This window comes from Chlamydotis macqueenii, chromosome 10, assembly GCF_036417535.1.
Source record: "Chlamydotis macqueenii isolate bChlMac1 chromosome 10, bChlMac1.mat, whole genome shotgun sequence".
Lineage (NCBI taxonomy): Eukaryota > Metazoa > Chordata > Aves > Otidiformes > Otididae > Chlamydotis > Chlamydotis macqueenii.
In genome coordinates, this window is record NC_141565.1 from 1,632,467 (window position 1) to 1,647,057 (window position 14,591).

Genomic DNA, 14,591 nt, shown 5'->3' on the forward strand with positions numbered 1-14,591 from the left:
TTTGCCGATGACCTTTTCAACTAAAGAGTGAAGAAAGGCAACAACAACAACAACAAAAAAAGGTACAAGGTAATCTGCTTCTAGAATTATGTCAGGCTGGTGCTTTTCACTTGGAACATATCTTTGTTATTGCCTCTTTACAGAATGTCTTTATTGAGGGTACAGAGAGTGTCAGCATATATGTTAATACTGCAACAGAGTTCAACTGTTTTTAAACTTCTAATAGATTTATTCTAAACCTTAAGTCTGGTTTCTATTTTTGAGTGACTCATTAGTACGGAAAGTACAACAAGCCTTAGAAAAACTAAGTGAAATGCGACGGGAGGGAACGCATGAGAAGGTCTGCCGTTTTCAGACCACCTGGGTTATCAATGCTCTCAGTAATTATATCCTAACTCTTTGTGTTTTACTTTGCAGGTCTGAAGGGGAAAGTTCAAGAAGCATCAGGTATGTGTACGCTGTATTCTCTCTGTCTTGATGTCTTTGTTCTAAGAAAACACTTTCTTTAAAAGCGTGAAATACAAAGAGTTTTTTTTTAATGTGGCTTTTATTGGTTCTACGTAGCATGCCATTTGTATTTTTAAATAAAGGATCTTCTGTCTTGGTGAAGTTCAGTAACAGATACCATGACATTTCCTGAATGCTTCTATCTCCAGTATGATTTAAGACTTATATCTTAGTTTTGATAATGGCAAAAAAAAAGTTTCCAGCGTTTTCAATCAAAACGTGTACTCAGTGGTCATGTATATTGGCAGAGCTGTGAGACAGCTGTCTGTCAGTTTTGGGGGGCAACATCTGGCTTGGGGAGAAGCCCATGTACTTGTTCAGGCTTTCTTCATAGTGTCCTCCTCTTTGCTTGACAGTGACATCCCTCATTACTACAATAGTCATGCTTTTGGAAGATTCAGAGAATTCAGAGAATTTAATGCAATTATCAGATACTTAACTTATACTATTTTGTACTTATTACTATTTTGTACTTGTTACCTCAATAGTTGTTGTTTTGTTTTGTTTTTTTCCTAAGCCTACTTCTTTGAAAATGTGGCTGTGTGAGTCAGACTTACAGAACTTGCACCAGTGCTCTAAACAGGACTGAAACTTCAAAATTACAAACTTGAATCTGAAAGCGTTCCACATTCATTAGACCACTACAATTAAGCAGATGCCTTGATTCTCAAGGACTGCGGCCATTGATCAATAATAACAAGGTCCAAAATATTGGCTGTGAGTTCATCGTAATACCCTGCAGCTTATTTTGGGGGTTGTCAGGACTTTGTATTTGAAGGCATTGTATTTTATTTATTTAAAGTAAAAAAAAAAAAACAACCAAACCCAAAACAAACAAAAAAAAAACCAAAACAAAAAAAAAACAACCCCAAGCCAGGACCTTCACTCACAGAATTAAAAATGCAATTCTTGCGCACAGGTATGCAGACTATCCACAAACAGGTGACTTGTGGAGTACTCAATCTGATACTGGGGGGGCTGTGGTATTTAACTGACTTATTTCAGGGACCGGGCTGCAGGACTGATGGAATAATGTTGGTGTGTCTTGCCAGGTACATTCCACGCCTTAAAGGGAGGGTCTGCTTGGACCTGATGTGTCTGTAGAAACTGGCGGTGCTGCACAGGGCATTATTTCTGCTGTGCACAGGCTTCAGAGCTGTGCTGGGGAAAATCTGCACCATGTGTTCTTGAAGGAAAACTGCAGGCAATCGACAGGAGTCTGGAGCGCTGGTATAATCTTCTGCTTTGAGGCTGTTCAGGGAATTAATTTGGTTATGAGATACTCCAGGACAGTTCCAGACTTCCATGATAGCCTAAAATGAGGCAAACAGATGAATGCAGTAGCAGGCAACTCAAGCAGAAGGCAGAGTCGTACCTGTCCTTAAATGCTCCTTTGGTCCAGCTCTTCCATCCTTCCTCTTAATTTGTTTCCTCCAAGGTGAAATGTCACTGAGGGTGCGCCTTTATGTTTCTGCCTGCATAAAATCTCGTCAGCTTTTGTCTTGTCTTGGGCAAAAGCTCACTTAGGTCTTCATCTGCATCTAGGTACCTTCTTTACTTTGTGGTTTGTTTGCTTCGTACTGGTTTCTTTTATTTCTGGCAAATGAAGATGAAATGTAATCATTTCAAACGACACGAAGAGGTCAGTCCAGGGGACAGTGCTTAAACTCTGACAAGAAATCATCATTCCTACTCACCACAATATCAGCAAAATCAGTGTGCTGGCCATACTGTGCCGGTGTCTTCTGCCAAGCTCTTCAGCTGAATTCACGGCATAAAGGATAGCAGGAAACTGCGAGCAGGTGAGCAGCCAGGAATAAGATGTGCTGTCTCAGCATTAACTGGGCAGATACCATACTGAGTGAAATTAGTTAAGGGGTTATTTTTGCGGTTAATAGGCAGAAGTGTTGGTTGGGATCGTAGTGTTTGACTCTCGCTAGCATTAACACTTAAGATAAAAGGATCGCTCTACGTTGTGAGATGCAGCCATTTATCTGCCAGAAGATTTTTTTTTAGATCAGATGGATGATATTTTGGCATCTCTTTCTTGGTCAGTAGAAAGCTGTATCCTATGCCAGTGTAGAAGTCTCTTTAGCATTTTTCTGAGCAGTAAATAGAAGAAATAGAATTCCAAAGAATAAAAAAAATCACCTTAATTTTTTTTTCCTTAGCCTTCTCATTGTGGCAAAAAATAAAGAATTATCCTATTGTTTGTGCAAGCCCTTAAAGTACTTTCTGATTACAATATTGTTGTACTATAATAAACTTAGATTGGTTTCCTTACATGTAATTCTCAAGCCTAGGTATTTGTTAAATGTATTAACATTGAGAAGTTGCTCTGAGCAGTTTGCATTCTCAGATGTAGTGAACGCCTACGCCGTGTGAGCTATGACTTTGTCAGTGTGATGGCCCTTTGTAATTAGCTGTCTCTGTTCACGTATTTTCAGTGGAAAATGCAATTTCTTCTACAAGCAATTTTAATATTTAGTGGTATGACCTGACAGTTACAGATTAAAATGTGTATCTGTAGTATAATCTATCATACTAAGTTTGCAAAAAGAGTGTCTGATGGGTTCGTATCTGGACGATGTTCCTCTTACCTCTGCTACAGCCCTTGTGTTTGAGCACAGGGCAACAGAACCGAGCGTTTGAGCGCTGCGTAAGGTGCAGAGGGACTCCGAGGATCCATAAGCATCCCTGACTAGCAAACATCTAAAACCTGCCCAAAACCAATCCTCTGCTCTGCCCTTCCTTCACTCTTATGGGAGATGAACACTGGTATGAATGGCTGAAAGAGGTAAGATGAACCTAACCATTTCCCTGGGTGTTCCTTTGCTTTTCTGCTGATAAAATAGGTGAGATGCAGCTACAGGGCGGCTAAAATGTATTTTTCATCCCATGAAATTCCTGCTGTGATACTCTCCCTGCAGTTGGCCCTTTGGCTGGCTGTCAGCAGTACAGGGCACCTCGCAGACCTCGTCCCAGCAGCCAGCCTGCGCAGAACGCCTCTTCAGGCAGACCCCTGGAGCTGACCTGTCCTCCTTAGCTCTTCTTTCTTCCTTCCCAGATGTGTGCTGCTTAAAGGAAAAAATGCAGTACAAAAGGGGGTAAACTGTAGGTGACAATTCTGTATAAAAGCAGGGGGCTCTTGCAGCTCCTGAAGTGAGAAGTGCCAAGAGTGATGCCAAAAAAAATGTGGTGTTCTGTGAATACCCACATAATTTAAGAAATAAGCAAAGAAAGAGGAGAGAGCCTGGAGGAGAGATTTTTTTTTTAAAAAAAAAAAAAGGAAACAAACAAACCACCAACTGAAAAGAGGGCAGTTGAAGTACTAGCTATGGAGAAACCATCAGCTAAATAATTTAGCTGAACCAAAGGAAAAGCCTCAGTCTGTAATTCTTCTCAGTATGCAAATAGATGGAGGACATTAAAGGTTTTGTGTCTATTGAAGATTGTGCAAAAAGGCTAATTTCTTGTAAAGATGTACATTAGATTAAGTGGAAAAGTAATTGTCTCATTAACTTTGGAGCAGGAAGGAATTGTTGAATAGCCACCTCGTTCCGTGCCGCGCGGCGAGGGGGAGGAATGGCTGCTGAGCAGTAACCCAGCCAGAGTCTCCAGCAGGAAGCAAGGTTGTGTTGATTTGCTTGTTGGTTTGTTGTTTTGTTTTACCCCAGTGAGATCTGCTTCAACTGTGTGACTCAGCCTCCTCTCTGATAACTTGCAAAGTGCAGATTTTGGGGAATTAAAGACAGACAGGCTTGTAAAACAGCTTTTCAAGCTCAAATATATGGGTTTGCGCTCTGAATGACTCAGACTCCATGCAAAGCAGCCTTTTCTGGCTGCCTTTAATCATCCCATAAAGACTTTTCTACAGTTTTCTAACCAGTTTTAAAATATCTAAAGTCACCATTTGTTACTCATTTAAAAGAAAACAAACAAAATCCTTAGGGGAAAAAAAAAAACAACAACAAAACAGAAATAAAAACCCAAAACAAATGAAACCCAAAAACTTCCTCCAGTAGATTTCTAGAGAAATTTGTAGGCTGATCCCCTACAGTAGAGTAGAATATGATAAGTTTCTTGATGTTAATTTAAATTAGTTTTGTTACGGCTAACAGAAATAAAATACATGGAAACAGCTTCCGGTAGCTGAGATGGCTGTGGAGTTGTCAATGGCTGTAACGTTACGAAGGTTTAATCTGAATTTCAGAGTGAAAGGACAGGAATACGTTCATCAAGTCGTAAGAACTGTTTCAGTGTCATCTTTAATAGTTAACTCCGCACTTGGCATGTTAATATATTGATATATTTTCTTTCCTAAAAATAGTATGAAACATCGTTAATTAGTGAAAACTATTTTAAAAAAAAAAGGGAAGTAAGATTTGGAGAACATATTCATATTTCTTCTAAAAAATCTGTCATGCTGTGCAATTCGGAATCATGTGAAGTGTGCTGTGACTTACATGATGTTCCAGGAGCAGGAGGTGGTATTGGTATATAAGTCTCAGTATAGAGCTCAAATCAGCACTCGGTTTGCGGTTTCAGTTCTTGGTCCTCTTCTGGGACAATATGGACAATTAATTAATCCTTTTTACCACGTGCTCTCTGTGTATATCCACTTAGCAAACATTTTGGAATCGGCTGGCTTTATTGGGATAACTGCTTTCACTCATCCCTTTGTACTTCAGTTTTGGACTGCAGGTTGTTAGATGAGTACAGCAGATACTTGCCCATGTAATCCAGGGAAGGAAATCTGCCACAGCAGTCTTCTTGAAGAAAAGATGAATGAATGCAGAGTACCACAGCATTGCTGGCTCATTTTGCTGATTAGGGCCCAAGTGCCAGGACTACTATGCAGGCAGAAGGGCTTCCTGCTGAAACGGTAACTGATAGAGGATGCTAACAGTGAGGGTGAGGTGCCTGAACCGCAGGGTCAGTGATACAGATTGACTTCAGTCCCAACGTCTTGCCCACGAGACTTGAGCTGCGTCCCTGAATGTTAAATTCTGGCATTAGAGAAAATGATAAAAGTAGTGAAGTAGAGATGCAGGTGCTGTTAATGAGCATTCTTGAAAGGTAATGTTTTCTGAGTAGGTCTTCTCTTTAGTAACACATTTCTTGTTAACATCTTGGAATTCGATTAAGCTGCTATTAATAAACAACAGTAATTGTGTTTTCCAGATATTCTTAGAGCTGATGAAAACGAATTAGCCCTATATTATCTGTTTCTGAAATCTTCTGCCAGCGTTCCTGTTTACGTGCAATGAGAATGTCTGTTCTGCCCTTCTTGCTGCTAGAGGAATAGACAAGAATTACTATCAGAGTGGATTTGTTTTCCCCCCAGACTTTGTATTAGGGTTATACCTTAGAAATTGTTTTATGAAACAATATGTGAAGGATTAGCAAGGCTTACTAAAATCAATAATTGTTTGGTAGAAGTCAAAGTGCTCAGCAGGTTTCTTATAACTTGTTTCTGCTGCTTAGCTCCAGCGTTGCTTAGACCTTCTCTCTAAAAAGCTCTTCAAGCTTACTAATAGTTTACCTTTGGGCTACTTGTAAATCTGGCAGTTAATTGAGACCTTTCTCGGATGCATGGCAACATCAGTCTTGTCTCTTACTGTGACCTGTTTGACTACTGAGAACTTCATCTGTAATTGGGAGAGGAAAAAAACTTTCAAGAAAAGCCAGTAAAAACAATGTGGTCCACTGTCAAAGACTGGTAGGTGTTTGAATTACAGTAGAAATAGGTAGTCTCTGAATTATGCATACTAAGCACCATGCACTGTTTCACTAATGGTGAAAATTCTACTGAAATTAATTGGAAGTAAAATTAAAGATGCATGATGGAGCGCTGCCATCGCGGGGATGTGAGGGCCATTACAATCCAAAGTGAATGTAAATTGTGTTAATGGTGCAAGGGTTCATGATGAGACAGGAATCTTTGTTCTCTTCCCTCTTGCTTCAGGAAGGCTTGTCTCTGTAAGACATGGGAAGAAGGCAACAACTTGTATGTCAAGCAGAACAATTTTCTTACACGTTGCTCTTTCTCTGGACAGCCACTTGAACTTCAGTGGTGTGGGATGACGGATGATGTTCTTCTTACTCGCAAGTGGAATCAACTCACAGTAGCAAAGTCTTTTCCTCAAATGTAATTGCATTTGGTGTAACAAAATAACTTGGCAGTGTCAGTAGTGGCATTTTAGGCACAGGATTTTTGAGAAGGGGATTATGGAAATGGATTGTAAACTGCAACCAGGCCTCCAAGATTTCCTGGTGATACTGAGTGCTGTAATTTTTTTGTAAGTACCCAATTTGAGGTGTTTTAAAACTTTCTGATTTTCAAAGTAGGTTGAGTGTATACCTCAACAATTGGTCTAAGTGTTTCAAATTACCTATCTGACTTCCCAAGCAGAATTACTAATATGTTTCAAAAAACCACTGCAGTTCAGTATTGATAGCTAATCAGAGTGGCATTTTAGCACTGAGCAGCTACAAAAGTAGATGTTTGACCTAGGAAAACTTCAGAAAGTTGTGTTAATGTGAGAAGCACATGCCTTATTTCATAGTTAATGTGAGAAGCATATACCTTCTGTCATAAACCTTCTATTGCTTTTACACATCCTCTGCTGCAAGAAGAAAAATGAGACAGTAATACTGTGCTTTCTGAGGCAGTTCAGTCAAGAAGCAAGGTAACTTGAGCTCTGGTTCTCAGGCACTACAGCCGAATCACATTATTGCCTCAAAGCAGAACATGGAACTGCACGATCGTGCTAGCTAGTAGGAGGATGATGGTTGAGGGCACATCTTTAATTTGACAGTCTGCAAAAGAGTCCATGGTTTTGTACTTCAAGCAGTAAACTCGCTCTTTTTCTGGATTGCTTCTCAGCGTATTGAACAATCTTCAGGAGTGTCATAAAGTTTCATGACTCAAAAGCTTCAGGTACTGCAAATGATTCGAAGCGTCACAGCCATGACTGTGTTTTGCAGACCAAGTGTTCTGCGTGGACTAGACTAACCGTTATTTTCCCCCTTTAATACTGCTTCCTTAGACTCAATTAGCAAGGAAATACATGTGTGATGCTGATAAGAATTAAAAGCAAAATGGCTAAATTGTTTTGCAGTAGTTGCGTTAACACGGGTAGGCGTGTTTTTGCAATTTAATGAAATTTTTTGCTTCAGGTGATGTATTATACTAATATTTTGACTTCTGAATTACTGAGATTCCACTTTTTTTTTTTCTACTGAAAAGTAGAATCAAGTCTTGCTAAAAATCTGATACCATCCAGGTGGAAAACTAGCATATGCAAGCATTTTGTCTGAAATTATTTCCACTGGAAATAGGCAGCTGTAATTTATACAAGTTCTAGGTGCTGATTGTGCTCAATAGAATTCTCTTGACAGACTGACAGTTGTTGAATTTGCAATCTCCAGAAGACAAAGCTTGGTAAGTGGTTTCACATGAATTCCACACAGCTAATTTTTGTACTCAATTCTTGAAGGAGCTGTTCACAAGTAAGTCCCATTGGTTACTGTGTACGATAAGGCTTGCTTAATGAGCAACATGTGCGCACAACTTCATTCAGGAGTTGAGCGCGTGTAGTGCCACAGGATTTCCCTCTTGTGTAGGTGAAGTAGTTTAAATTTCCGTCATGATTTTGCTATTCCATAGTAAACTCTGAGTTGCTTTTGTTCTTTCCTGTTAGAATTCACATGACAAGCTGACTAAATCTAGGGGATAAAATATAAGTATAAAAAAAGAAAAAATGTAGAATATCTTATACTTCTTGTGTGCTTCATAATGTTTTTCAAGGGCTTTCATTAAAGTTGGTTCTTTAGCATCTGCGGAACAGCTCCTAATTAATTACCTGGCTGTATTCTTCTTTCTACACTCGCGCTCCAGTCAAGGCAAGCAGGAGCGGTGTGCGTTTTGCGTCAAATTTCGCACATCTATTAGCTGTTTGGGACAAGGAGCATCATGTCCAAATGCACTAGCATTTTAGCAAGATGAAGAGATCCTGCTATGCAGCTTATACTAAATGAAGTTGCTTTCTAGCTTGTCTTTATATCTGCTTTTCAGAAGAACATGCAGTGTGATGCCCCTTTGTGACACAGAGCTTTCCCTGGTCTGCACTGCCGGCTGAGATGTGCACTCCTGCAGTTGCACGTACAGCTGGCTGAGGGATTGCACGTTTAGAAACAGAATTGTGGCACAACGAGGCCAACAGAACTCACTTCTGCTGCAGCTGCTGCGGGAATTCCAGAGGAGGACAGGGCACAATCTGAAGTTGGCTTATTTTATGAATTTAAACTAGCAAATTTTTAGGTTTGGGGTTTTTTTTGGTGTTTTGTTGTTTTTTTTGTTTGTTTGTTTATTTTTTTTTTTAATGGAGATGTGATTATATTCAGATATTCCTGTGAGGACAGGAATCAAGTCTGACTTCAGGAACAGAATTAACTGGCACACTTTTCTGTCCAGAACACTGAAAACAGTCTGCGCTAATTATTGGAAATCCATGTGTATGTGCAAACCAATAGGATCATGAGTAGGAGGCAATGAGCTCTGGTAATGGTTTGCCTCTGTGCAAAACTGGTGAAAAACATATCTGCCTCCTTGCACGCGATCTGTTTCTTTCAAAGGAATTAATATATTAGATGCTTAGAGATAGGATTTTAAGCCTTTGGTTCAGATGCAATGCAGCAATTTTTATGTTGTAGTCTGGGCACAGAAAGCTTAAAATCAAATAAAAGACAGAACTTTCGTAGTTTTGCTTTCTCATCTCATTGCTTTATGCAAGTAGCCATGGTTAGACTAATTCTGTCCAGTAGGAAAACATGCAGCAAAAAATAGCTATGTAAAAAATCTATTGATAACTTTAAAGGACCTTTTCTTTGGTTTTACTTTTTTAATCTGTATTCTAGGTAGTTTTTTATGCCTCACTGTAATTTAAGAATGATTTTTGGATTAGGATTTAACCATGACTTAGATATCTGGTTCCTCATCTGAGCTGTTTTAATGATGCTTTTGGAAGAATTCCAGTAAGGGCAATTGTAAGTAAACGGAACATGAAGTAAGCAAACTATGTGTTGGAGAAACTGAGAACAGAATAATGTATTAATAAATACATAAAGACAAAAAAAAAATTGTAGGTTATCACAACAAAGGAGAAAAACAATTATCCTAAAATTCTCATTATAAATAATTAGAATCAAGACTAGAGCTTTGTAATGTAACTGCCTTCTAGGAACTACTATAAGTAAATGGGAGTGTTTGTGCGTTTACGGCTGAGGTGGTGATTGTTGGTTGGTTTTTTTCCCTGCAATTCTTGCTCTGCTCTCTAGAAAAAGAGAGAAGTCAATTTTGGCCTTGATTTTATGGGGCTCTCATAGCCTTCTCCGTATTTGGAGAGTTCTCAGAGGCTCCTAACCTGTGGTGGCAAGGAAAATACACTGCTAAGAGTAGCCTGTAAAAAGTCTTACGTGGAAGCTGTTGCACTAATACTGCTCATGAAAGCTAAATGGGACCCAAACTTCTGTGAAGTATTTGTTTGCATTATGCAGAAGGAGGAGTGGAAGGAGAACAGGGGGAACAGATGCCGGTGGAAATGGCGAAATGCTGCCTGTGTGGTTACCATCCTTACAGCTGGGTTCACATCCTTAAAACCACAGACAGGGCCTCTTGCTTACTTCTGAAAGCAGGAAACCTTTTCTTACAGTTTCCTATAAGCTGCTCAGAACTGCTGGCCAGAAGATTTGGGCTCTCTAAGTATGGGATGTCTCTGGGTTGTTACACATCAGACTGCTTGAATGGTCACTAACATCACCAGTAACTCAATTTGCTTTTTCTGCACTGTAACCTGCTTTACATTGTGAAGTCTGTTTTCCCTGTTGTAGAAGTGTCAAGAGTTCTAACCTGTGCGTTGTGAATATTAAAGGTATCAAACCACCACGCGGCCTGTGCGCTCTACCCTGCTCTTCTGGGTGAGCTGGATTCGTCGGAGATTTTGAAGGGTTACAGAGAGCAGGACATGGCCATATGTATGCTCCAGCTGAGTCATCTGAGCTCTGTAAGACAGTTCTCCCAGATCTTTCACTTCACATTCTTTTTACTCGTGAGTGGAATGAACTCGCAGTAGCAAAGCTTTTTCCTCAAATGTAATTGCATTTGGAGTAACAAAATAACTAGGCAGTGTCAGTAGTGGCATTTTAGGCACAGGATTTTTGAGAAAGGGATTATGGAAATGGATTGTAAACTGCAACCAGGCCTCCAAGATTTCCTGGTGATACTGAGTGCTGTAATTTTTTTGTAAGTACCCAATTTGAGGTGTTTTAAAACTTTCTGAATTTCAAAATAGGTTGAGTGTATGCCTCAACAGTTGGTCCGAGTGTTTCAAATCTTTTTAAATCTGTTGCACCTGTGGTGGGTGTTTGAAGACAGACTTGTGAACTGATGGACAAAAAATTTGTTTAGAAAAGGGTAACTGTACTGAGCTTGGATGAATGGCGTGAGCATAGACATCCTCGTGTTCTACAACATGGAAGTAGATGCCAAGGATTTCTTTGAGTTTGGTGGACGTATTACTTGTTTCTGTTGTATCCTGTCCTACGTTCATCTTCAGGTGGCTGTGGCCACCAATGTCATACAGAGCCAGGGTTGTGAGAACAAGGTATGTCACCAGATTTGATAATTACAGCAGCCAAATGCTGTGTAACAGAAATTTCAAATTGTACTTACGTTGTTCTGACTTCTGTAAATGAAGCCGTAGGCTTTGCCTTTATTTCAAAGATGAACAAAATGCAGTAAGAAAGCCTTTCATGCATACGTTATGTTATTAAAGCATATTGAAGGCTCTACAGGTTTCTGTGCATTCTTCAGTAAAAATTACTGAAAGCTTTACCCTTGTGTGCTTTGCCCTACCATTAGCTTTCTTTTGTGGAGGTTAAGAGGAGAAAGTAAAGCACTTGAACTTGTCTCCATAATGGATGCCCTCACTTGCTGAGATCCCGTATTGATTCCGCAGTCCTGTCTGCTGAACATATCTGTAAGTACCTGTCAGCTAGTCTGGCCTAATTTCTGCCGTCAGTTCGGCCTCATTAAGGTCTTGTTGATTAAATCAAGCTCATTACTTGGGATAGCCCTGTAATTTATTTGTAACAGTTAACTTTATCAAGGGACTAAGATTCCTCCTCTGAATTTTAATCAAGAAACAGTATCAGTACAGGACAAATAGAGATTGGAGCCAAAGTTAATAGAGCTGCTCTAAATACTGCATGCACCTACCATAGGACAAATAGAAAAAGCCTTCTGAAGATAAATGTGAACTGACTTGCTCATGATTTTAGTCAAGTTTTGTTCTGACCTGTGTTGTGTATGGTGCAGAAGTGATGAGTTGTGTACTCAAGAACTATGTGTGATAAGAGTACAGTTATGGAATGGTCTCTGCGTATCTTCAGTCTTTCGGTTTCTTCATGGGTTTTGTTTATTGTACAGTCAAACTTAATTTGGTCTTCAAAACCTTGGAACTGACAAAGCCTGGAGAATATCACTCATGTTAAAATGAACCTTGAACTCAAATCAGTCAAATCCTTCCTTTCTAGATGCTGTAAAACTATCATATGCATGAGTTAATGTGACTTACTGTCCTGGTTCTGGCTAGAGAGGAGTTAATTCTCACTGGAGCTGGGAGAGGAGCTGCAGCTGGTGGCACCCCTGGCTGGGGACACAGCTGGGACAGGTTACCCAGACTGGCCCCAGGGCTGTTCCATCCCATGGGCCACGGTGCTCAGTGTATCAGTGAGAAGGGTGCTGAGGGAGGTTCCTGCTACTGTGGAGGAAGCTGGGCACTGGGATCCACCATGAGCTGTTGTACTGGAAATTACGTGTTTTAGTATTTACTGTTATTAGTTTTGTTTATTGTCCATCTGTGTTCTGTTTTCTTCTGTTATTCTCTTAAACTTTTTTCTTAATCTCAACTCATGAGTTTTGCTGTTTTTTCTTGACCAATTTTCCTCCCCATCCCACTGGAGGGTGGACAGAGTGAGTGAGAGACTGCATAGCTTTGTCTGAGTGGGGCTAAACTGCAACACTTACCGTTATTCAATTTTGAGTAAGAAATGTCCCTTTGTGCTCAAGCAAATATAAAAAATCCAGCAATAATTAATTTAAATCGCTAGCTTTCTAATAACCTCCACAGCTCTGATGCGTAAGTTGAGGCCAGTTTCCACTCTGTGATGAAGATGAGGCCTCCAGCTCACGCAGTGTCATTTAATACGTGCGCAGAATATACCGAGGTAAGCTTGGCTTGCCTGGGATGTCACAGCTCTTTATTTTTTTCATAATCTTGTTCTGCTGCTGTTGGTTTGGAAATGAACTGCTTTGAAAAGCGCTGCTGTAAGTAACCTCCTGACCAGCACGTCTCTGCAAAAATGACAATGGACTTTTCAGAAACCCAGCGACAGAGGACTAAATACTACCAAGATAACATTAGCGAGGTATTTCAGCGTCACTTTGTGCACTTTATCGATTGTAAATGAGTATTTGACTTTGAAGAACCGGGCCTACTTTGGCTACGAACAGCTATGTTATCTGCAATCCTTTGGCACTAAAACGTGCTGCACTTCCTGAAGTAATTGTAAATTTGTTGGCATTGTTTCTTTGCATCCGGCAGATGCAGTCAAATTCCTTAGAGAATGCTTCCCACAGCATCCTTCAGAACTTGGGTATCGGAATCACTTAACAGCCTTTTACAGACCTTGGGGAAACACATCGGAATGTCTGGGAAAAGGTGTCATCACTGAGTAATGTGCACGCTGTAGGGGAAAAATAGCGTGCATTGCTCTGGCATGCTGAAGAGCTGCCTTCTGGTTTGGTAGTTTTTCTGGACCCTTTGGGCAGAAGGAGCATCACTCTGCTCTAAGGCTCAGCGTAGTGGGCAGCACTTGTGAAAAAGAACTTGGTCAGACCAAAAGGAGAGCTGCTAAAGGGTAAACAACTGGTAGCTACTTGGTCCTTTGTAGCTGCCTAATTTTTCTAAGAAAAAAGAAATCTGAGGAAGCTGAACAAATAAACCCAAGATGCTCGTAGTTAATTGATGGACTTGGTCAATATGACTGAGGAGTCCATGACCCAGTTGCCAGCTTTTTTTCCCCAATTCTTGCATTCTATTTGGAAAAACAAGGAGTAGGCTGCCTAAGTATTTTAAATGAATCCAAAGAGGACTGTAAAATGTCAAGGCTAAGTGACTGAACACTTCAGTAACTTCTGGCCTCACTACTTGGCTAAATTGCTTTATAATCCTTGTTCCATGGAGCTGGAGGAGTTTTTCTGGGTCATGCTCGTGAGTGGATTAAAATGGAGGAAGGCTGAAGGGGTTGTGTTGATGCTGTACTTTCAGAGTGCAGAACTTCTGCTGGGTTGTATTGTAAAAGAGAAAAAGCACAGAGATAGTTAAGGGAGACCAAAGGTAATAACCTGCTTTCTGATTTGCCACTGCATTTCTGCTAAAACCTCTCGTGTCTGCCCCTGCGCCCAGGTTGTGACGAGCAGATTTTGTCAGAGCAAGGCTGAGTCTCTGAAGTAGCTCTGTCCCTCAAAGGCTTGCTGTTTGCGTGCCGTATGGTGATGACAAAATGGTCTATGGGGAGGGAGCTGCTCTTTGCTCAGTCTGTTATTTAAACAGCTAGTTTTATCTTGGATGTAGCTCCAGCCCTAATGTGATGAGAATTGCTTCTGCCTCTTCTTGCACTTGCTGTATAGGACCCTTATTTTATGGCAGTCCATTCTGTTTCTGTAAAGACTGAGCACGTGGGAGACAGTTCTTTCAAGTTTTGCTTCCAGCAATTTCTCAGTGCTTTAGGGTAGCGAATGTCCCTGCTGTCTTGTGATACAATCCTTGCAATGCCCAAACGTGATTAACGTAATGCATGTGCCATTGAAATATATTTCTCTAACTGCAGTCTTGTTGAGAAGAAATTATGAATAAATTTTTGCAAGTCTGGGTTTTCATGAGAACAAAGTGGTGCTATTTTGATAGCATAAACCAGAAAGGCTGCATTTTCTCAGGATCTACTTTCTGCTTCTGTGG

The 14,591-nt window shown here is 40.3% G+C and overlaps 1 protein-coding gene across 1 annotated transcript in view; it reads left to right on the plus strand.

Annotated features, from left to right (window-relative positions):
- The window catches only part of LOC147599452 (IQ motif and SEC7 domain-containing protein 3-like), a 162,891-nt gene that overhangs the window by 68,943 nt on the left and 79,357 nt on the right, over positions 1 to 14,591 (plus strand). The window contains exon 2 of the mRNA XM_086755449.1: positions 418 to 447. Coding sequence (XP_086611575.1) covers positions 418 to 447 — 30 coding nt within the window. The remainder of the gene's footprint in view (positions 1 to 417; positions 448 to 14,591) is intronic.